Below are 23,863 nucleotides of genomic sequence, written 5' to 3'. Positions count from 1 at the left end.
ACTTGTCGTCGAGTTCCTATCATCAAGGTATGACGGAGTATGAAGTAGTATATCGTTCCACATAGGCGATTCGAGGCACGCGTAAAGGAGAAGATTCACCTTAGCGTGCCGTCTTGGCGATGAAGCACATGATGCGGTGAAGACCGAAGGTCGCCCCGTATCAATGTGTAAGATCTGTCAAATACAAAGTGAGGTATAATGATCAAGAGACGGATAAATTTATTCCTACAAGGGGACTTAGACAAGGTGATCCGCTTTCATCGTATCTATTCCTTATTTGTGCAGAGGGTCTTTCTATTGCTTTGGCTCATAGAGAGGAGGTTCGTGGCATTGAAGGTGTTCGGGATGAAGGCTAATATGATTAATGCAACCTCATTGAGACAGGTCCTGGATCAATACTGTGCAAGCTCGGGGAAATTGGTAAGTGAAGCAAAATGCAGTATTTTCTTTAGTCCTAATGTGGAGGTGGATGTGAGAGCTCAGATTTGTGCAGAACTGAATATTATGACAGAGGCAATTTCAGATAGGTACCTTGGGCTCCCCTCTATGGTGGGTTTGGACCGAACTGATAGCTTCGTGTATCTTCTGGAAAGGATTATTGAGAGATTGAAAGGATGGAAGGAAAGATTCTTGTCTACGGGTGGTAAGGATATATTGTTAAAAGCTATTGTACAAGCTATTCCAGTTTTCGCTATGGGTGTCTTTAAAATTACAAAATAGCTATGTAAGGATATTAGTGATGCCATGGCCGGCTTCTAGTGGGGAGACACGGACGAACACAGGAAGATGCACTCGTTTGCATGGTGGAAGATGTGCATTCCGAAGAAAATGGGAGGTATGGGTTTCAAGGATTTACATTCTTTAAATTTAGCAATGTTAGCGAAGCAAAGCTGGAAACTGTTAGAAAGGCCGGATTCTCTGTTTGCGCGTGTGCTCAAAGCTAAATACTATCCAAATTCAAATCTGCTCAGTGTGGGACCAAAGAGTGGATCATCATACACTTAGCAGAGTATTGTAGCGGGTTTGCAAACGTTTAAATGGGGCCATATTTGGAGAATTGGCAATGGTGAAAAAGTAAATATTTGGGACGATCATTGGATTCCCACAAGCCCAACAAGGAAGGTTTTCACACCAAGAGGACATATTATCCTAAGGACTGTAGATGAGCTTATAGATCCAAATTGGGATGAGGAGCTCATTAGATCCTTATTTATCCAGACGGATGCCGAGAGAATTTTGAAAATACCTTTAAGTACAAATCTGACTGAGGATTTCGTGGCTTGGCATTATACAAAAAATAACTGTTTTTCTGTCAGATCGGCTTATTATATTCAATGGATTCATTTATTTGGTGATACCTTGAGAATTAGGGACGGACAGGGTTCAACTCAAATTAATCCCGTTTGGGAGATCTTATGGAGCTTAAATATTCCGAGTAAGGTTAAAATTTTCTTATGGAAGGCATTGCATGGGGTACTCCCTGGTATGGCTATTTTGGCGAGTAGGCATGTCAAAGTATCACCTCAATGTCCAGTATGCAAGAATGGATCAGAAGATATATGTCATATTCTGTTTGGGTGTCTAAGAGCGAAGGAGGTTTGGGGAGAGCTCGGTATGTCGGAGGTGATCGCGCATAGAATGATGGTGGACAGATCGGGCTCTGTGGTTCTTGAACATATTCTCCAATCGCCCAACAGTAAGTTACCACAGCTACAACATGTTACTCTACATGAAATCATAGCAGTCGGAGGCTGGTATATATGGTGGCAGAGAAGAGAATTAGTAAAAGGGGAGTCTGTTAGTCACCCGAAAAAAATCAGTGTCTGCAATCAAGGTGATAACTGCAAATTATGAAACTGCCAACAAGAATTCGGTAGAAAAAGAGATCAAGTGGTTAAAGCCAAATAGAGGAAATCTGAAGTTAAATATTGATGCAACTTATTATCCTAATGGAGCGGGGGCTGTTGCAGGGGTTTTGCGTGACAGTAAAGGAGAAGTCCAGGGGGATTCTACCGGCCTATTGATAACCTACTTAGCGCGGCGACGGCAGAGGCAAAGGAGTTATCTGATGGCTTGGTTTTCCTTGAATGAATCAGATGCTCGTCTTGCCAAGTTGAAGCTGATGCTTTAGAAGTGATCCAAGCTTGCAATGGAGATGTTGATTGATGCGTGTGGTTGGCACGTCCGTTGGGAACCCCAAGAGGAAGGTGTGATGCGCACAGCGGCAAGTTTCCCTCAGTAAGAAACCAAGGTTTAATCGGACCAGTAGGAGTCAAGAAGCACGTTGAAGGTTGATGGCGGCGAGATGTAGTGCGGCGCAACACCAGGGATTCCGGCGCCAACGTGGAACCTGCACAACACAACCAAAGTACTTTGCCCCAACGAAACAGTGAGGTTGTCAATCTCACCGGCTTGCTGTAACAAAGGATTAACCGTATTGTGTGGAAGATGATTGTTTGCAGAAAACAGTAGAACAAGTATTGCAGTAGATTGTATTTCAGTAAAGAGAATTGGACCGGGGTCCACAGTTCACTAGAGGTGTCTCTCCCATAAGACGAACAGCATGTTGGGTGAACAAATTACAGTTGGGCAATTGACAAATAAAGAGAGCATGACCATGCACATACATATCATGATGAGTATAGTGAGATTTAATTGGGCATTACGACAAAGTACATAGACCGCCATCCAACTGCATCTATGCCTAAAAAGTCCACCTTCAGGTTATCATCCGAACCCCCTCCAGTATTAAGTTGCAAAGCAACAGACAATTGCATTAAGTATGGTGCGTAATGTAATCAACAACTACATCCTTAGACATAGCATCAATGTTTTATCCCTAGTGGCAACAAAGACAACACAACCTTAGAACTTTCTCACATCCTTGTCCCCGGTGTCAATGCGAGGCATGAACCCACTATCGAGCATAAGTACTCCCTCTTGGAGTTACAAGCATCTACTTGGCCAGAGCATCTACTAGTAACGGAAAGCATGCAAGATCATAAACAACACGTAGATATAACTTTGATAATCAACATAACAAGTATTCTCTATTCATCGGATCCCAACAAACGCAACATATAGAATTACAGATAGATGATCTTGATCATGTTAGGCAGCTCACAAGATCCGACAATGAAGCACAATGGGGAGAAGACAACCATCTAGCTACTGCTATGGACCCATAGTCCAGGGGTAGACTACTCACACATCACACCGGAGGCGACCATGGCGGCGTAGAGTCCTCCGGGAGATGATTCCCCTCTCCGGCAGGGTGCCGGAGGCGATCTCTGGATCCCCCGAGATGGGATCGGCGTTGGCGGCGTCTCTGGAAGGTTTTCCGTATCGTGGCTCTCGGTACTGGGGGTTTCGTCACGGAGGCTTTAAGTAGGCGGAAGGGTAGGTCAAGAGGCGGCACGGGGGCCCAAACTATAGGCCGGCGCGGCCAGGGGTGGGGCCGCGCCGCCCTAGGGTTTGGCCACCCCGTGGCCCCTCTTCGTTTCATCTTCGGACTTCTGGAAGCTTCGTGGAAAAATAGGCCCCTGGGCTTTGATTTCGTCCAATTCCGAGAATATTTCCTTACTAGGATTTCTGAAACCAAAAACAGCAGAAAAAGAATCGGCACTTCGGCATCTTGTTAATAGGTTAGTTCCAGAAAATGCACGAATATGACATAAAGTGTGCATAAAACATGTAGATAACATCAATAATGTGGCATGGAACATAAGAAATTATCGATACGTCGGAGACGTATCAGCATCCCCAAGCTTAGTTCTGCTCGTCCCGAGCAGGTAAAACGATAACACAGATAATTTCTGGAGTGACATGCCATCATAATCTTGATCATACTATTTGTAAAGCATATGTAGTGAATGCAGCGATCAAAACAATGTATATGACATGAGTAAACAAGTGAACCATAAAGCAAAGACTTTTCATGAATAGCACTTCAAGACAAGCATCAATAAGTCTTGCATAAGAGTTAACTCATAAAGCAATAATTCAAAGTAAAGGCATTGAAACAACACAAAAGAAGATTAAGTTTCAGCGGTTGCTTTCAACTTGTAACATGTATATCTCATGGATATTATCAACATAGAGTAATATAATAAGTGCAATAAGCAAGTATGTAGGAATCAATGCATAGTTCACACAAGTGTTTGCTTCTTGAGGTGGAGAGAAATAGGTGAACTGACTCAACATTGAAAGTAAAAGAATGGTCCTCCATAGAGGAAAAGCATCGATTGCTATATTTGTGCTAGAGCTTTGATTTTGAAAACATGAAACAATTTTGTCAACGGTAGTAATAAAGCATATGCATCATGTAAATTATATCTTATAAGTTGCAAGCCTCATGCATAGTGTACTAATAGTGCCCGCACCTTGTCCTAATTAGCTTGGACTACCGGATCATCACAATGCACTGTTTTAACCAAGTGTCACAAAGGGGTACCTCTATGCCGCCTTTACAAAGGTCTAAGGAGAAAGCTCGCATTGGATTTCTCGCTATTGATTATTCTTCAACTTAGACATCCATACCGGGACAACATAGACAACAGATAATGGACTCCTCTTTTATGCATAAGCATGTAACAACAATTAATAATTTTCTCATTTGAGATTGAGGATATATGACCAAAACTGAAACTTCCACCATGGATCATGGCTTTAGTTAGCGGCCCAATGTTCTTCTCTAACATATGCATGCTTAACCATAAGGTGGTAGATCTCTCTTACTTCAGACAAGACGGACATGCATAGCAACTCACATGAAATTCAACAATGAATAGTTGATGGCGTCCCCAGTGAACATGGTTATCGCACAACAAGCAACTTAATAAGAGATAAAGTGCATAATTACATATTCAATACTACAATAGATTTTAAGCTATTTGTCCCATGAGCTATATATTGCAAAGGTGAATGATGGAATTTTAAAGGTAGCACTCAAGCAATTTACTTTGGAATGGCGGAAAATACCATGTAGTAGGTAGGTATGGTGGACACTAATGGCATAGTGGTTGGCTCAAGTATTTTGGATGCATGAGAAGTATTCCCTCTCGATACAAGGTTTAGGCTAGCAAGGTTATTTGAAACAAACACAAGGATGAACCGGTGCAGCAAAACTCACATAAAGACATATTGAAAACATTATAAGACTCTACACCGTCTTCCTTGTTGTTCAAACTCAATACTAGAAATTATCTAGACCTTAGAGAAACCAAATATGCAAACCAAATTTTAGCATGCTCTATGTATTTCTTCATTAATAGGTGCAAAGCATATGATGCAAGAGCTTAAATATGAGCACAACAATTGCCAAGTATCACATTACCCAAGACATTAATAGCAATTACTACATATATCATTTTCCAATTCCAACCATATAACAATTTAACGAAGGAGAAACTTCGCCATGAATACTATGAGTAGAAACCAAGGACATACTTGTCCATATGCTACAGCGGAGCGTGTCTCTCTCCCATAAAGTGAATGCTAGGATCCATTTTATTCAAACAAAATAAAAAAAACAAAAACAAACCGACGCTCCAAGCAAAGCACATAAGATGTGATGGAATAAAAATATAGTTTCAGGGGAGGAACCTGATAATGTTGTCGATGAAGAAGGGGATGCCTTGGGCATCCCCAAGCTTAGACGCTTGAGTCTTCTTATAATATGCAGGGGTGAACCACCGGGGCATCCCCAAGCTTAAAGCTTTCACTCTCCTTGATCATGTTGCATCATACTCCTCTCTTGATCCTTGAAAACTTCCTCCACACCAAACTCGAAACAACTCATTAGAGGGTTAGTGCACAATAAAAATTAACATATTCAGAGGTGACACAATCATTCTTAACACTTCTGGACATTGCATAATGCTACTGGACATTAGTGGATCAAAGAAATTCATCCAATATAGCAAAAGAGGCAATGCGAAATAAAAGGCAGAATCTGTCAAAACAGAACAGTTCGTATTGACGAATTTTAAAATGGCACCAGACTTGCTCAAATGAAAATGCTCAAATTGAATGAAAGTTGCGTACATATCTGAGGATCATGCACGTAAATTGGCTTAATTTTCTGAGCTACCTACAGGGAGGTAGACCCAGATTCGTGACAGCAAAGAAATCTGGAACTGTGCAGTAATCCAAATCTAGTACTTACTTTTCTATCAACGGCTTAACTTGGCACAACAAAACACAAAACTAAGATAAGGAGAGGTTGCTACAGTAGTAAACAACTTCCAAGACACAAAATAAAAACAAAGTACTGTAGGTAAAAACATGGGTTGTCTCCCATAAGCGCTTTTCTTTAACGCCTTTCAGCTAGGCGCAGAAAGTGTGTATCAAGTATTATCAAGAGATGGTGTGTCAACCTTACCTTGGGCTTTACCCTTACCTTTCTTATTGTTTTTCTTTCCCTTGGGTTTAGGAAATATATGATTTCCCCCCGGTATAGAGGTGAATTTCAGAGTGCCTTCTCCAACATCAATGACTGCTCCCAATAGTTTCAGCAGGGATCTTCCGAGTGTGAGTTTTCCTGTTTCAATAACAAGATAATCAATGGCTATTGTCCTTCCAAGAATGGTTGTATGCACACCTGCAGCTATTCCTTTAGGAATTATAGTAGAGTTATCAATGAGAGTTATTTCTTCTCCTCCTTCATCAACTCCCCAAAGTTTCAAAGATTTATAAATACTTTCAGGCATAAGGCAGAATTCATACATAATATCACAGTAGGCATGGAGAGTTCGATCACCGATAACAATTTTAACAGCAGGATCCCACAATGAGAGTTTAGAGTTCACTAAAACTTGTTCAAGACGATTACGAACGTGGCAATAGTTATCATTCAAGCGAGATGTACTTATCTCGAGATTATTTAATCTACTATATATGCTAGTGAGGGCTGAATCAAAGTTATTAGCTGAATCATGTGATGCAACCAACTTCTTTATGGCATTAAAAGCTTGATCCCCATTGCAATGAAGGAAATCTCCTCCTACTAAAGTATCCAAAGCATATCTATAGCGAACCATAAGACCAAAATAAAAATTACTAAGGAGCAAACTTAGAGTCATTTGAGGTTCAGTTTTACGATAAGAAGTAAAAATTCTAGACCAAGCATCCTTAAAACTCTCCTCATCCCCTTGTTTAAAAGTGAAGACTAATTCTTCAGGCGAAGAAGTAACAGGTTCAGAGCTAGACATGGTAACAAAAATAACTAATTTTTTTGTATTTTTAATATAGAGTGCAAGACAATAAAGCAAACTAGGTAAAATAAATGCAAGTAAACTAATTTTTTTGTGTTTTCGATATAGCAAACAAGATAGCAAGTAAAGTAAAACTAGCAACTAATTTTTTTTTTGTATTTTTATTTAGTGCAGCAAATAAAGTAGTAAATAAAACTAAGCAAGACAAAAACAAAGTAAAGAGATTGAGAAGTGGAGACTCCCCTTGCAGCGTGTCTTGATCTCCCCGGCAACGGCGCCAGAAATTTGTTGCTGGCGCAAAGTTGACGTGGGAGTTAGAGATCTCTGTGGTGTAACTTTTCTTCAGTTCCCCGGCAACGGCGCCAGAAATTTGCTTGATGCGTGTGGTTGGCACGTCCGTTGGGAACCCCAAGAGGAAGGTGTGATGCGCACAGCGGCAAGTTTCCCTCAGTAAGAAACCAAGGTTTAATCGGACCAGTAGGAGTCAAGAAGCACGTTGAAGGTTGATGGCGGCGAGATGTAGTGCGGTGCAACACCAGGAATTCCGGCGCCAACGTGGAACCTGCACAACACAACCAAAGTACTTTGCCCCAACGAAACAGTGAGGTTGTCAATCTCACCGGCTTGCTGTAACAAAGGATTAACCGTATTGTGTGGAAGATGATTGTTTGCGTAAAAACAAGTAGAACAAGTATTGCAGTAGATTGTATTTCAGTAAAGAGAATTGGACCGGGGTCCACAGTTCACTAGAGGTGTCTCTCCCATAAGACGAACAGCATGTTGGGTGAACAAATTACAGTTGGGCAATTGACAAATAAAGAGAGCATGACCATGCACATACATATCATGATGAGTATAGTGAGATTTAATTGGGCATTACGACAAAGTACATAGACCGCCATCCAACTGCATCTATGCCTAAAAAGTCCACCTTCAGGTTATCATCCGAACCCCCTCCAGTATTAAGTTGCAAAGCAACAGACAATTGCATTAAGTATGGTGCGTAATGTAATCAACAACTACATCCTTAGACATAGCATCAATGTTTTATCCCTAGTGGCAACAGCACAACACAACCTTAGAACTTTCTCATCCTTGTCCCGGTGTGTCAATGCGGGCATGAACCCACTATCGAGCATAAGTACTCCCTCTTGGAGTTACAAGCATCTACTTGGCCAGAGCATCTACTAGTAACGGAAAGCATGCAAGATCATAAACAACACGTAGATATAACTTTGATAATCAACATAACAAGTATTCTCTATTCATCGGATCCCAACAAACGCAACATATAGAATTACAGATAGATGATCTTGATCATGTTAGGCAGCTCACAAGATCCGACAATGAAGCACAATGGGGAGAAGACAACCATCTAGCTACTGCTATGGACCCATAGTCCAGGGGTAGACTACTCACACATCACACCGGAGGCGACCATGGCGGCGTAGAGTCCTCCAGGAGATGATTCCCCTCTCCGGCAGGGTGCCGGAGGCGATCTCCTGGATCCCCCGAGATGGGATCGGCGTTGGCGGCGTCTCTGGAAGGTTTTCCGTATCGTGGCTCTCGGTACTGGGGGTTTCGTCACGGAGGCTTTAAGTAGGCGGAAGGGTAGGTCAAGAGGCGGCACGGGGGGGCCAAACTATAGGCCGGCGCGGCCAGGGGTGGGGCCGCGCCGCCCTAGGGTTTGGCCACCCCGTGGCCCCTCTTCGTTTCATCTTCGGACTTCTGGAAGCTTCGTGGAAAAATAGGCCCCTGGGCTTTGATTTCGTCCAATTCCGAGAATATTTCCTTACTAGGATTTCTGAAACCAAAAACAGCAGAAACAAAGAATCGGCACTTCGGCATCTTGTTAATAGGTTAGTTCCAGAAAATGCACGAATATGACATAAAGTGTGCATAAAACATGTAGATAACATCAATAATGTGGCATGGAACATAAGAAATTATCGATACGTCGGAGACGTATCATTGATATAAATAGCCCATATGCCGCAATTCTTGCTGATTGTTTTCAGAAAGCTAGTGAGATGGACGAAATAGCATTTCTGCATTGTCATAGGGAAGCTAATCAAGTGGCGCATGAACTGGCAAAATTTGCTTATACCACTAGAGAGAACATGGTTTGGGAGGGTGATCCACCTGATTTTATTTTGCCCTTTGTTATGAATGATGTGACTCTGTTCATAACTCTGTAATTGTACTCTTGTTTATTAGGTGGCAAGTACCAGACGCACTCTTTTCCTTCCAGGGTACCTAAGGGGGCTGGAAGGTTTTTTTTTGAGTGGTCACCAGGGGGAGCGAAAAGCTCCCGCCTGAATATTTTCCATTTCATCAAAGATTGGGGTGGAACCTCCATTTTGTGGTGACAACAGTTTTACAGGGGGGAGGGAGACAACACTCAACGCAACCAATGAGGGGAGTGAGCTCAAAACAACCGACAAAAATCAAGAGGGAGATCATGGTCGTTCGGGGAGGAAGTAGGTAAGCCACTGGTTAACATCGCCGCGGAGCTCAGCAGGGAGTCTAGCACGCCACAAGATGGCATCGTCACGGAAGCTTTTACAGAGCAGCGAAAGGGAGGGAGGGAGCCCTTGAAACACCACGCCATTCCGGTGTTTCCACAGGTGCCAGAAGCACAGGAGGCGGAGAGTGGAGGACGTCGTGCGAGGCGCGTACGCGGGCAGAGCGCAGGTAACAGCAGCCTCAACCGGCCAGGCTTCATCGCATGCAACGCCAATGGAGTTCCAGAAGCGACGGGGCGAAGGGGCAGCCAAACATGATGTGAGCAGGAGTTTCTTCGGCGTAGCTGCAGAGTGGGCAGCCGCTGGCGGCGAGGTCGATGATCCCTTTGTGGAGAAGGTTGGCGCGACATTGTATGCGACCGCGCACCATGAGCCAGGCGAAGAAAAGGACACGCGAGGGGGGCCAGTTACGCCAGACGAGAGCATGGTGCTCGTCCTGGACGCCGCCCATGGTGCACAGTTCGTACACGCCAGAGGTGCGGATGCCGCTGTCTTTTTTCCCACAGAGAGGGAGGGAGCGCCGATCGGGAGCCGAGTCGAGGCGCACACCACGAAGGAGGTCAAGGAGCGCGCCCCGTTGCTTGGTCGCAGAGGAGGACAGGCGACGGACCAGCAAGCTGTCGAGGCCGGCACGGATCACCCTCTGCACCGTGGCTGGAAGGTTTTTAATGAGGCAGCTTGCTTTATGATTTCAAAAAAAAAGGCGGAGTTGTGATTTGGCGCCAATAGAGCACCAGTAAGCTGTGTTACACGCTAATACCTCAGGAGTAAGAGTTGTCTAAATTAGCATTTGGATTTAGATTTGGAAATCATTAAATCGGTTTAATTCACTGCAAATTTATGGGATACAATTTTTGTGCACAAGGCAAGATATTGTTTATTTAGAGCATCTCCAGCCGCGTCCCCCAAAGCGTCCCCCAAACCGCGCCGGATTGAGCGTTTGGGGGACGTGTTTCGTTCGTGCCGCCTTTGGGGGACGTCGCTCCCCAGTCGCGTCCCCCAAACAAAAATTCGGAAATTTTAAACTTAACGAGATTTGACTAAGATTCGTCCAAACTTACATAGATTCGAACGGAATTTGACTAAATTTAAACTAAACCTAATCTAGAACCACTTGCGGCGGTCGGAGGCGTCGTAGTACTGCTGGAAGTTGTACATGTCGTCGGTGACGACCTCCTGCTTGACGCGCTCGCCGACGGGCTCGTCCTTCACCGCGCCGCTTGGTCCTGCCTCGCCGTCGTCGGTGAGGTCCACCAGCGGCTTGCCGGAGTCGCGGATGGACAAGGCAATCGCCGCGTCGAGGTCGCCCCTCCAGGCGTCCTTGTCGTTCATGGACGCCAAGAACGCCGCCCGTAGACCTGGGCAGTCCTCGGGGTCGTCGCTGCTGGCGATGAGCCGCTGCTGCCGCTCATACTCCGCCAGCAGCGCCGCCTGCGACGCTTCCTCCGGCTCCTCCTTCACCTCCGGCTTCGGGATGAGGAGGGCGCCGCCGCGCCTCCCTTGTTGCCGCCGGCTGCCGCTGCCGCCACGCCTCGTGTTGACGGGCGTCGCTGGCTCCTCCTTCACCTCCCGTTTGGGGACGGTGTACGGCGCCGACAGGTAAGACGAGGCCGGCGTCGATCGCGCCGGTCCTGAGGAAGAAGAGTGCGAGGAGGAGGAGTACGTCGTCCTCCTCGGCTGCCATTGAGGAGACGGCGGCAGTGACGACGGCATCTCCAGCCTTGGAGCGCCGTTGCGGGTGCCGCGGATGACGTTCTCGAGGGTGCGCCCCGGAACGCCCCAGAACAGGGCGCGTCCGTCCTTGTTCCAGCTATTGGGGCCACCGACGAGCCCGTCGGTGCTGTGCATCTCGACGTCGTACTTCGCCTGGAAGTACGTCGTCCACCAGGCATCGTTGTTGTTGGCCGCCCACGTCGGATCCAACCGCTCCTCGGCGGTGAGTTGAGCCCGACGGGCCTTGATGCCGTCCCTCCATTGGTCTGTGCGCGGCTTCGGCGGCGGCGGAACGCCAACGCCGTTCACGGCCATCCTCCAGCCGCCGCTGCTTGGCAGCCGCATGTCCGGCGGGACTGGATAGCGGGCGTTGTACAGCGCCCACGCCTCCGCCACGGTGAGGCTGCCGCGGCCGAAGCCGTTCGCCGCGGCGATCTTGCGGGAGGACGAGCTCGACATTTTTGGAGCGGCGAGGAGAAGATCTGGGAGGGGGGAGGCGGCGGCGACGAGGTGGTTTGTGAGCGGTGAGAACTGCCGGGCGTCTTTAAACAGCGCGGCAGCGGGTGGTTGCACGCAATAACGCCGGCGCGGACGGCCACGCGGCCATGCACGACGAGACGCGTCCCTGCGTCGCCTGGGAAAACAGGGACGCCATTAACGTCGCTTGACCAAAGGTAGGCGACGGTGTTTTAGGCTTCCAAGCCGCTGACGCGTCGGGCCGCGTCGGTTCGCCTCGCTTTTCGTTGTGTCCGGCGTGCCCGGAGCGTCCCCTGTGGGACGGTGACGGGCTCGGGGCGCCGGACACCGTATGGGAGCGCGCCGGACAAAAATGGGCTTTTGGGGACGCGACTGGAACAATTTTTTTATCCGGCGCGCCCCAAATCCCTTTAGGGAACGCTTTAGGGACGTGGCTGGAGATGCTCTTATATGGCCATAATGTAGGTGTTGCCATTTTTACGCCAGGCACCGCCGCAACCTGCCAATGGACGGCTGTGGTGAGCTGAAACGATCTCCTTCCCCCGCGTTTAAAACGTCGCTGATTTCGCATATATCCCGTCCAAACCTCAATCTCTAGCTGGCAGCAAAATATAAGGATCCTATATACCGGCGCGCCCCTATATACCTGCAGATAGCGAACGTATGGATCGGTGGTTTACGTGACGAGCCACACGTCTCGTCCGCAAACTCTGCCTTCCGTTTCGGTTGTCCAAGTTGAGCGCAGCCGGGCACCCTCTCGTCCGTCCGTCCATATAATGGGGTCGCCCGGTGCTCCGCCCGTATCCTCCTTTGAGTAGTCCTTCTTCCTTGAGCTGAGCATACCTATTTCCTGTCCCTCTTCCTCCCATGAACACCACCACAGCCTTGTTCATCATCTTCCTCCTCATCTCAAACCAGCCCTTCTTCCTTGAGCTTACCACGAAGCCTGCTCAAGTTCCTGCCAGGCACGGTCTCCTTGTGCACAAACACAGACACGAGACTTCTCGCCCTCACCCCCATGACCCACACCCTGAGCACCCAAGATCGACTTCCGTCCCCTCTGCATCCATCTGAAACTGTTGCCAACCTACCCTCTCTAGCACAGAAACCACCAGCCAGAAATCAAAGCAATCATATAGGTTGAGCCTCTTCCAAAGGGTGGAAGCCAGCCGCCGGCGACGGCGACCGGCTCCTAGTCTTTGGTAGAAGCTCTCTGAACCTGCCTGCGGAGGATGCGCCGGGAAGAAGAAGAAGAAGAAGGGTAAGGTTCCCTCCCTGGGTTGAGATTTGGAGCTGGGCTCCGGGTTTCAGATCGGGAGCAAGGGCGTGCGGTGGAAAGTCGCCGGTTATTTTGCAATATGGTCCTCGTGCTTTCGCTTTGGTTTGGTTTGGTTTGATTTTGTGGTCTAATCTTGTTTTTCCCCTTCCGGCGAGCTGAGCTGCCTGTGCCCCAAATTCTCGATCCAGACTTGGTCCCCGTGATCCAGCCCGATCCAGCAGGCCGGAAGAGAAGCGGATCCAAAGTCCTCCGAGCGAGCGAGCACCCACGGCCTGTGAAGCCCAGCTGCCCACGGCCCAGCGCTTGCCCGACGGGTCGAACCGCCCACCGGAGGCCCATCCCTCGCGGCAACCGAACCCGCAGCGGAGTCCCACTCGCCCCTCCATAAAGGCGAACCCTAGATCGCGATCCCACCATTTCCCCCCGATCCAGCCGCCGCCACCGCCGACCCAGCAACCCCATCGCGAGCGATGATGGACGCCGCCAACCGCTACTTCATCCTGGCGGCGCTCGCCGACGACTTCGACCTCGCCGTCGGGGCCCTCCCGGCGGCGCTCCTCGCCGCGCTCGCGCTCCCCCGCCCGCCGGCCCCCGCGCCCCAGATCCCGCCGGCCTTCCACGGCGCCGCCTCCTCCTCCCGCGCCAAGTGAGTAACCTCCACTCACGCACCAGATCCGCCCTGACCGCTCCCCGTTCCTGACCTAGGGACCGCGGCCGTTTCAGGTACCGCATGGCCATGGGCGCCGACCGCAAGTTCGCCGAGAAGCCAGCACCAGAGTGAGTCGGGGACGTTCGGCTTGCTGTTGTCCACCGGAATAGTGTTCGTTTCCGTCAGCTGACCACCACCCTTCGTTTCAATTCCTGTCTCATCACTGCAGGGACGAGGAGGAGGATGAGCAAGAGTGGACCGAGGTGGCCTCGCGGAAGTACAAGATGGCTCGCGGCGTGTCCCCGGACCCCGACCCCGTGGTGCCGACTGAGAATGAGTACGAGCAAGGTACGTGGCTAACGCGCACCCGAACCATTTTGCTGGGTTTCCTGCGACGCTAGTTTAGCCTGTTTGATCATGCGCATGTGAATCGTGCTACTGTAACTTTGTATCTTGTGGATGAATTTGCTTGCTGCTATGCCAACTGCCCTGTGCGGCTGTGCCGTGTACTTCATGCAAACTGCAACTTATTACTACTGTATGTGCCATGTCCTGTTGCATTGCAAATTAAACGGCCTTAGTATTCGCCATGTCCTGTTGCATTGCAAATTAAACTGCCTTAGTATGCGCCATGTGCTGTTGCATTGCAAATTAAACTGCCTTGGTATTCGCCATGTCCTGTTGCATTGCAAATTAAACTGCCTTAGTATGCGCCATGTGCTGTTGCATTGCAAATTAAACTGCCTTAGTATGTGTCATGTCTTGGTCATTGGGGCCTACTAATTGATGGATAGCGGAGGATCGAGTTCCGACTTGATTGGACAGCTGGAATATGCGTAGGAAGCAATTCGTTTCAATCTTGTTTTATCTTAGTGCATCTCTGTTTCGTCATCGTTGTAGATGACCATGGTGTGGGAAGCTGGAGGAGGTTGGGTGTCCGTATGAGGGACTTGAAAAAGTGGATCCGCATCAGTGAGTCAGTTATGGCTGGGCTCTCAGACAGGATCTATGGTCATGTTTTCTAGGTGAAGAAGCTATGTTCTGAGCGTTGATTGACATTCTTATCTTGTTCTTGATGTCACTGTTCTTATTTGTGTACTTAATGTTTGCAGGCACCTGCAGTCCGTGAAGCATGAGCCACCTTTACAATGAGTCTATGGTTTTGTCCCCAACTAAAAACTATATGCCTTGTAATGCTTCAGTTTTATTTCTGCTCTCTGTGATGTGGATGATCTCATGGATGTTTGAGTGTTTGAACTGAAATGAAATGTGGTGGATACATATGTCACGTGCTGGTCTTTTTATGGCGTCCTGAAGTTGAATTTGCTGTTTTGCACATTATGAATCAAATTTGTTTCAAAATATTGCCTTCTGGAATCCTGATGGTCACTGACTCACTGTCTTATAAATACATATGATTGTTAACTGCTGAAACCCGAGTCAACAAATTGCTGCTCCCTCTTCCTGTAATCGATCTCACCCATCCAGATGATGAATAGTATTTGTGTTAAATTTTCCATGTGGGGAACGATGAAGGAGCAGTTTAGACTTTGAATCCATATATGAGAAACACTGATCCGTGGATCGTGTAGAAGTGAAGAGCCAAATCAAATCTTGACGAGAATCAATGCAACAGAATGAATGTCCTGCTCCCGATGGCAATCTGGTATGGAGGAATTCCCCGGCCACCACCATTGAAGAGTCCATGCTTGCATGGAAGATGGAGGACGTCGCTGCTGGCCTCCACCAAGGGCATTGTGGAAGATGTCCTGGCCATCACCATCAGTTGACCTTCTATTGGTATTCCTGTCCGGGATTATCTTTTTCCAACTGAGCTAAACACATATGTGGGTTCGATTTAGACCAGGATTGCAAAGTTTAGAACCTCTACAATTTCAAGATTTAAAATAGACTTCTTACATAAGATATGTACATGTAAGCTTGCAAGAAAAATACTCATAATCCCTACAAGTTCATGGTTTAAAATAGACTTGTTTACATAAGACTATGTACATTTAAGCTTGCAGGAAAAGCACCGTTGCTCTCTAGTATGGTCAAAATATGCTAAAATTCCCAATATCTGAGAACTTAAAATTTTCTGAAAAAATGAACAAAGTAATTGATCAAACAAAATGTATCTCAACTGACAAACAAAAGCATTTATGAATTGGGATTTACATGAAGTGCACCTTATATTCTGCTTGCCCCGTTACAGTGAACAGAAAACACAAAAGCTAACACCATGATTTACATTATTGGTCAACAGCATCATATGATTTCTGTACACAGTGAACTCTGTAGAGAAAGTTCTGCTAGGCTGCAGGAGCTACTGACATGTTCATGAACCATCGGATATGAACTGCACAGATGAAGGAACGTCAAGCAAGTCCTCAGTAAAGGTAAATCCTGTTTCCGATTAAAGAGGAACATCAAGCATGGGACACGACATGACACTCTAATTACCTTATTTAAGAACGTTGTATCATGACAATAGTGAATGCACAGAAAATATTGGTTATGTTAGGGCATCTTCAACGGGACGATGCAAACGGAGCGACAGTTTGCGTCCGCAGAGAGGGAAAATGCATCCGGGTCTTGCTGTAGTGGGACAACGCAAGTGACTACGGCGTCCGCGGCGACGCAAACCTGGCCCAAGTATGCGCCCGGTTTGCGCCGAGTGTCTGCCGAAACTTACGTAGGACCCGTGCATCAGTGGCAGGGAGGCCGATAACATTCCCGTCAGTGGACATTCCGCGCACGAAAAATCAAAGTAGACCGGCGCCAGCAGTCCAGAAGCGATGGACGTCCTCGCCGCCGCAGCCACCACCATGGATTCAGGGGAACCCTCGCACCCGCCGCCGGCCCACACTCCCCCATAGCCAGGACCATAGCCACAATGGAGGCCGCAACTTCGGCTGAAGCAACGTGTGCCGCCACGGGCGGTCAGGACGCTAAGCCAAAGGCGACAAAGAAGGTGTTGTCGAAGCAGGAGAAAGGCGTAGAGGCCGCGAAGCGTCGTGGCCGGCGCAGGAACCTGAAGGAGAGGAATGCAGCGGTCGCCGCCCTGGAGGCCACCCAGCAGGCGTGACACATGCAGCTGAAAGCCAGCGCCGCGTAAGTAGGCCTCCATCCGACCATAGTCGAGGCCTACATGCTCTTCAAGCGAGAGGAGATCGCCGACGTCGCTCCTCCGGCCTCTTCGGTGAGCTCGGTAAGTTCCCAGCTACGTGTTGGAACGCCCGCTCCCGTGCAGGTTCACGCGGCGTCGAGGTTCGCCTCCGGCGGGGCGCCGCTGCAATTCAACGGGGCGTCGGTTCCCGACCTCAACCGGACGCCAAGAAGCGTTGACTCGTTCCCGGGCGCGACACAGAAGACGCGTGAGGTGCTGGAGGAGAGCATGCTAGTGCCCCGCAGCCTGTTTGAGGAAATGGCACCATCGGCCCGACGATGGACGATCCGGTACGTAAGCTCTCTCACTGTGTGCGACTCTCGTGTGTCATGTGTCTGACGTCCGATGATTCATAGGTCTATTGGACGGGACGGCATGAGAGCGACATCGAGGACATGATCTACGGCGGTGGCTTTGTTGGTGAGGCCGGGGCCGAGACAGGGCCGCACGATGAGTGTGCACCGACGCAAGATGGGGAGGACATCGATGGCGCAATGCTGTTCTGCACCCAGCACACGCAGGCAACAACCGTGTGCGTCGACGACTATGAGGTCGCGCCAAGAGGGCATGTCCTCAGCACGAACGATGCTATCAAGAAGAAGGGGAGAGCCACATGACACTAGGATTCAACGATGATGAGGACAAGTGTGTGTGCGCCGCCTGGCTGGCGACCAACCATGACTGTATTAATGGCGCCCAGCAAAAGGGCAAGGTGTACTGGGCCAAGGTGATGCAGGAGTACAATAAGAGAAAGCTTCACGAGCCCTACCAGATATCAAGCCATCGCACAGAAGAGTCCATCGGAAAAAGATGGAACTACATCAAACAAGAGACAAGCAAGTTCTGCTCCGCCGTTGGACATGTTGTGAACAACCCCATTAGCGGCGGCGTGATTTCAGTGGTAAACAAGAGCGAACCATCATCATTCTATTCTATGTACATCATTCGCGAACCATGATCCGGGCTTTAACCAATTGCAGCTATCCTGGGCCTTGGAGAGGTTCAAGGCAGTGCATAAGGACTTCCATATGGTCCATTGCTGGGACAAGCTGAAGGGCACGCCAAAGTGGCTGACATGCTTTGCGGCTTAGGATGAAGCTGTGAAGAATGGGACAACGGTTAACATCGACGGCGAAGACGACGATCATGGCAGTCATGCCCTTCCACCTCGTCCCCGGGGTCATAAGGCTACCAAGGCCGATCTAGCCTGTGAGGCAGCTGCCCTTGCGTTCACCCAGAGCTTGGTGAAGTTGATGGCCGAGAATCAAGCCGCCATGGCGAAATGGGACGAGAAGAAGCATCTCGAAAAAGAGGTCGCGGCTACCATCTACCTCAACCTCACCAAAGAGGTCATTGAGGTCCAAAGGATGGACGTCGAGGCCAAAATGGCAGACGCTGATGCCAAATTGCGTGACGCCGAGGCCAGGAGGATGGACGTCGACACCAAGACCCGTGTAGAGGACACAAGGATCATGCTAGATGACTTGAGCAGTGTTGACGACGACACCATGGCCTGGTTCATGAAGAGGCGCGCCGAAATCCGCGTGAGACGACTGATCTGCGGCGGCAATGTCTAACACCATGGCCTCCTTTTGGACTTCATATGCCGTTCTGGCCTTGTTGTGCCCTTTTGAACTCTATTTTCCGCCGTACCATGTGCAAAGTGTGATAAATTTATTGCACACCTCAATTTCAGCTAATTTGATGCTATAATTTCGTGTAAATTAGAGCTCATTTGAGACTAGAATCTCTGTTATGAATTTTCTGAACCTAAACTGCCCCGCAGAAATGCGTCGGCACGCTGAAGGCACCCGACGCAAATGGACGCATGATTATTTTCGCGTCTGTGGGCCGACACAAATGAACACACACAGACATTTTGGCCTGCAAAATACGTCAGCCCGCTGGAGATGCCCTTAGAGCAGTAAGTATCTCAAGTAGGAGACAATAAAGAATGCACTGAGCGTACATGTTTAAATATTCATCGATAATATACCCTCCTCGTTAGGGTTCCCCTGCTCCGGTGGCGATTTGCTCGCCGCCGTGAGATCCAACCTGTGACACCACCGTTTTTCTTCCCCTGGCCCCTCTCTACACCACCATCTACGTCGTACCCGCCCTGTCCATCCTCCTACCCCACCATACACACAATTTCCCCCACGTTTTCCCATCTGTTCTAGGGTTTTGGCGATCTTGTGCCATGGCATCAAGTTCGGGAGCGGGTGGTTCTGGCGCCGATCAGGAGGCGGATTTAGCGATCGACGACCTCCTGCAGCACTTGGATCTCCGCGAGGACGAACTCGATGATGTTGTGATTGCGGCGGAAGAAGTGAAAGAGTACCAGAAAGCCTCACGATGGATGGCGATTGGTAAGGTTCATACATCTAGGAGTTTTAGCGCTGAAGCTTTGTTTGGGAAAATGAAGGCAGTCTGGAATCTTTCGCGAGAACCGATCTGCAGGGAGGCTGGTGAGAACCTTTTCGTTTTCACTATGCACTGCTTAGGAGATTGGAAAAAAGTGGTCCATCAGGGGCCATGGACGTTCCGTGGATGGGCAGTGATGATCCAGGACTATGATGGCAAGGAGGACCCAGTAAAGATCTCCTTTGATGGTCTGCACGTATGGGCTCAAATTCACGGTATACCTGAACTTTACCGAAAGGTGCATATCGTTGATGATCTAGCAAGGCGTATCGGAAAAGCAAGGGAGGTTCAGATGAACCCAAAATTGTACTATGAGGGGAACTATGTCAGGATTCGTGTTCTTGTCAATGTGAGCAGGCCCCTGACTCGCGTTGTCTCACTCAATGTGGAAGGAGAAGGAAAGAAGCTGCTGTTTGTTAAATATGAAAAGGTTCCTTTTTTCTGCAAACACTGTGGTCTGATGGGACACAACCATGAAGAATGTGGTGATGGTGTGTGGACGGCTCGGCAACTCCAGTTTGGTGATTTCATGCTGGCTGTTCGCCGGGCTAATCTGCCAACTGTGGAACCTCGCTACGTTTCTTCGCGTGGCCGTGGTAGAGGTCCTGGTCGGGGAGGCCAAAATGCTCCACGCAAGCGCTCATCTCAGGAAGCTTCTTTAGATGATGGGGATGACTTAAAGGACTCAGCATCGAGCCCGGTGAAACCTATACCCATGGAGACAGTGGATAACGGAGAGCTTGGTGCACGCAGAGCTCTTGCTCTCGTGGACGATAATTCAGAAAAGGAGCCGTCTGAAACGGACCTAAGCTTACCTGGAAGCTCAGAAGTTGTCCCTCCTCTACCTCCGTCATACACTGACCCTCGAGACCGGGCTAAGCAGCGAAAGACAAATGCAACAAACAATGAATTGGCAACATCGGCGGCCTCCTTCGAGGAGGACCGCCGGGCCCAATGACGACATTAAGCTGGAATGGTCGGGGATTGGGGCAACCTGCGACCGTTCATGAGCTGGTCTGCTTAGTACAGACCTACAAGCCCTGACTGGTCTTTATTTGTGAAACCAGGCAAAGTAAGAGTAGAGTGGAGAATTTGCGTTTTCGTTTGGGAATGAAAGGTTGTTACCAGGTTCAGGGAGATGGAAAAGGAGGAGGCATTGCCTTCTACTGGACTGAAGATATTTCCGTTGACCTATTATCGTATAGTAATAGGCACATTGATGTTCATGTCAGTGGAGGCCCGTTTGATCATATGTGGAGGGCTACCTTTGTCTATGGGGAGCCAAAACCGTGTGACCGTCATCTGATGTGGACTAAACTGCGTACCATTAAACCTCGTTCGGACAAACCATGGTTGGTGCTTGGTGATTTTAACGAAGCCATGTGGCAAGAAGAACACTTCTCCAATTCTCCGCGTTCCGAAAGGCTTATGATGGACTTCCGCGAAGTGCTTTCTCATTGTGACCTGCATGATATTGGGTTCTCGGGAACTCCATGGACGTTTGACAATCGACGGAAGGGTTTTCGCAACGTTAAAGTACGGCTCGATCGCGCCGTCGCCACTCCTGCTTGGTCAGCTATGTTTTCAAGCCATCGGCTCACGCACATTGCTTCTTCACGCTCAGACCACTGCCCTATCTTATTGTCTCCTGATTTGAATTCGGATAGACAGCACGGAAGACCGATTAGGCGCTATGAAATCGCCTGGGAGAGGGAGCCTTCACTACCGGCCGCTGTGGAAGAAGCGTGGTCTAGGCGGGTACCCGGGTCTGATCTGGGTGACAAGGTGTCAACTTGTCAATGCCTATGGATTGTAGGCTAGGGTTTAGTTGGAAGTAGAGGGTAAGTAGATCTCGAAGGTTTCAGCCGAAAAGTACTTGACGATTATGAAAACTAGGGTTTGCAGACAATGATTCGATTGATTCTTCGTCCCTCGACTCCCCCTTTATATAGGAGGTGGAGCCGAGGGATTCGTGCTATACAAGTTTACAGAGTCCGGGACGGTTTCTAACTCATCCCGCCAGATTACAAATAACACTTCCTATTACAACTCTATCTTTTCCTTAAATACATCTTGGGCTCTCGAATCTTCTTATTCTTCGGGTAGTGGGCCTTCAGTAAACCCCGGTACTATATTCGGCAGGCCCATTTGGGATGCCTATGTCAGTAGCCCCCGAGATTTTGCTTGAATCGTAGAGTCAGGGAAAATCTCCACTGTTAATTTTTACTCGAAAGCTTTAACTTTTTATATTTCTTCACATAAAATTCTATATTGTACAGGGGATGCGGTAGTTGGGGCTAGTTCATCTGACGGATCAGGTACTAGTTAACTGCTCTAGTGGCAATCCGCAAAAACCTACTTCAAAATCACGTCCCCGGACATGATCTCGGGATACTGGTGTAAACGTCGACAGGTGCCGCTTAAGGTCTTACCATTCTGTCGAGTCCCAGTCAAATTTATCGGGTACCTAACGCGTCCGTTAGGATTTTTCTTCGTATCTGTTGATACGGATAAAAATGTGAGCGCAGTCTTTGGCGATGCCACGCCCAGCAGAACGGATCTGGGGTCTTACCTTCGCAAATTTGCGGCATTCAGAAATTGATCGCAACTTCGGCGTTCTGAGAATATATTGTCGAGTGCTTTTCCGGCTGTTGGAATGGCACATTTTATCGAGTCAAATATGACATATTGTTCTCCCGATGGGAGTATATGTAGAGTTAATTATAACTCGAAATATACTCTCTTGCTTTTCTATTTTTCCTTTGTTAATTTCATCGGGCACGCGAACAGCGTTCCCGATGGGAGTAGCCCCCGAGGCTACAACCAAGAACTTGTGCTTGGTTGTAGGCTCAACATTCTAGTCCACCTTATCGCTATATTGTCATTATTTCCCAATATGATCTCTTTCTTCTTCTTCTTCTTCTTTATTATTATTTTTTTTTTAATCCTTCGGGTGCGCGAACAGCGCTCCCGATGGGAGTAGCCCCCGAGGCTACAGCCAAGGACTTGTGCTTGGTTGTAGGCTCCCGCAATTTCTATATTGCCATACTCGAAATTTTTCTTTCTGTCGAAGTAGCCCCCGAGCATTTGGGCAAAAACTTGTTTTTGATCAAAGGCTCCCGAAGTATTGAATAATTCTTCCTGTCGCCAATCTTCTTTTACTTTTCTTGTCGACATGCTTCCCTTAATCAAATTTACTTCATCCTTCTCGAATAGTCGTGATTTTCCTGCCCTGTGGGTCCATTGCTTCCACCTCGCTGACACGTCGTGCAAGTGGGGGACACACGTCCTCCGCTTTTTCTGGCGCACGTACGGTAACGCCTATCTCAGTAAAAATACTTTTTTGCCCTTGTATCTAGAAGATCTATTCTCACCACACGATTTCTTCATCCAACGTCACACTACTTCACCCAATTCTTATATAAACCTTTCTTCAACCTCCGTTCATCCCCTCGCTTGCGCCGCTCATCTGTTCCTCTTCGCAAAACTTCCCCTGCGCCCAACTCTCTCTGATCTTCCGCACGCTCATACATTGCTTTGCCAATTGCCGTTGATGCCACCGCGCACGCGTCTGACTCGCCACAGCACTCCGGAATCCAAGATGGCCGCCGAGGATCTTGAGTGGGAGAGATCCAAAATCTCCAACCAAGACACCAACATGCTGAAGAGGCTCGGCCTCATGAAGAAGGAGGACGCCATCCGCTTTCCCAGCGAAGAAAGCTACCCCAAGCCTCCAATGGAGTATCGGGTTAGTTTTGTTGATCACCTGATCCGCGGCCTTTCGACCCCCATCCATGATTTCCTCCGCGGCCTTCTTTTCGTTTATGGGATTCAACTGCACCAGTTGACCCCTAATTCCATTCTTCACATTTCTATTTTCATCACGCTCTGCGAATGCTTCCTCGGAATCCCTCCCAATTGGGCTCTGTGGAAACGCATTTTCTGCCTCCGCCGCAATGGCTCCCACAACGTCACTTATAACATAGGTGGCGTTGTTATCTGTGTTCGTACTGATGTCGACTATTTCGACGTCAAGTTTCCTGATTCTGTCCAAGGATGGCGCAAAAAGTGGCTCTACATTCACGAAGAAAGCGCCAACTCCGTTGAACACAACATAATCCCTTTCGACGGAAGTGCCAGAATTCAGCGCTGCCGTTCCTGGGATGCCGAAGCTTCCGAGGATGAGAAAAAGGCGACAGAGGCACTCATGTCTCGCATTCGTCAGCTTCAAAACACTCGAGGCAAGGAGCTGTCTGGTGTTCAAATCACTGCCTACTTCCTTAGGATTAGAGTGCAGCCTCTTCAGGCTCGCAAAAATCCCCTTTGGACGTACTCTGGTAAAAATGATGCCAACAGAATCTCCGATGATCTCTCCACCAAGGACTTGGAGAAGTTGGTTCGGAGACTTTCTCG

The 23,863-nt window shown here is 48.4% G+C and overlaps 1 protein-coding gene across 1 annotated transcript; it reads left to right on the top strand.

Moving 5' to 3' along the window:
* The first annotated feature begins 12,676 nt into the window (after window positions 1-12,676).
* Window positions 12,677-15,145, top strand: LOC127305552 (uncharacterized). The gene is made up of 5 exons (XM_051336023.2): window positions 12,677-13,854; window positions 13,932-13,985; window positions 14,087-14,205; window positions 14,758-14,882; window positions 14,970-15,145. The coding sequence occupies exons 1-4, from the start codon at window positions 13,679-13,681 to the stop codon at window positions 14,880-14,882; spliced, it is 474 nt and encodes a 157-aa protein (XP_051191983.1). The 5' UTR covers window positions 12,677-13,678; the 3' UTR covers window positions 14,970-15,145.
* The last annotated feature ends 8,718 nt before the right edge of the window (window positions 15,146-23,863 follow it).

This window comes from Lolium perenne, chromosome 6, assembly GCF_019359855.2.
Source record: "Lolium perenne isolate Kyuss_39 chromosome 6, Kyuss_2.0, whole genome shotgun sequence".
NCBI classification, from domain to species: domain Eukaryota; kingdom Viridiplantae; phylum Streptophyta; class Magnoliopsida; order Poales; family Poaceae; genus Lolium; species Lolium perenne.
Note: the sequence above shows the minus strand (reverse complement) of the source record. Positions and strands in the feature narration are given on the sequence as shown.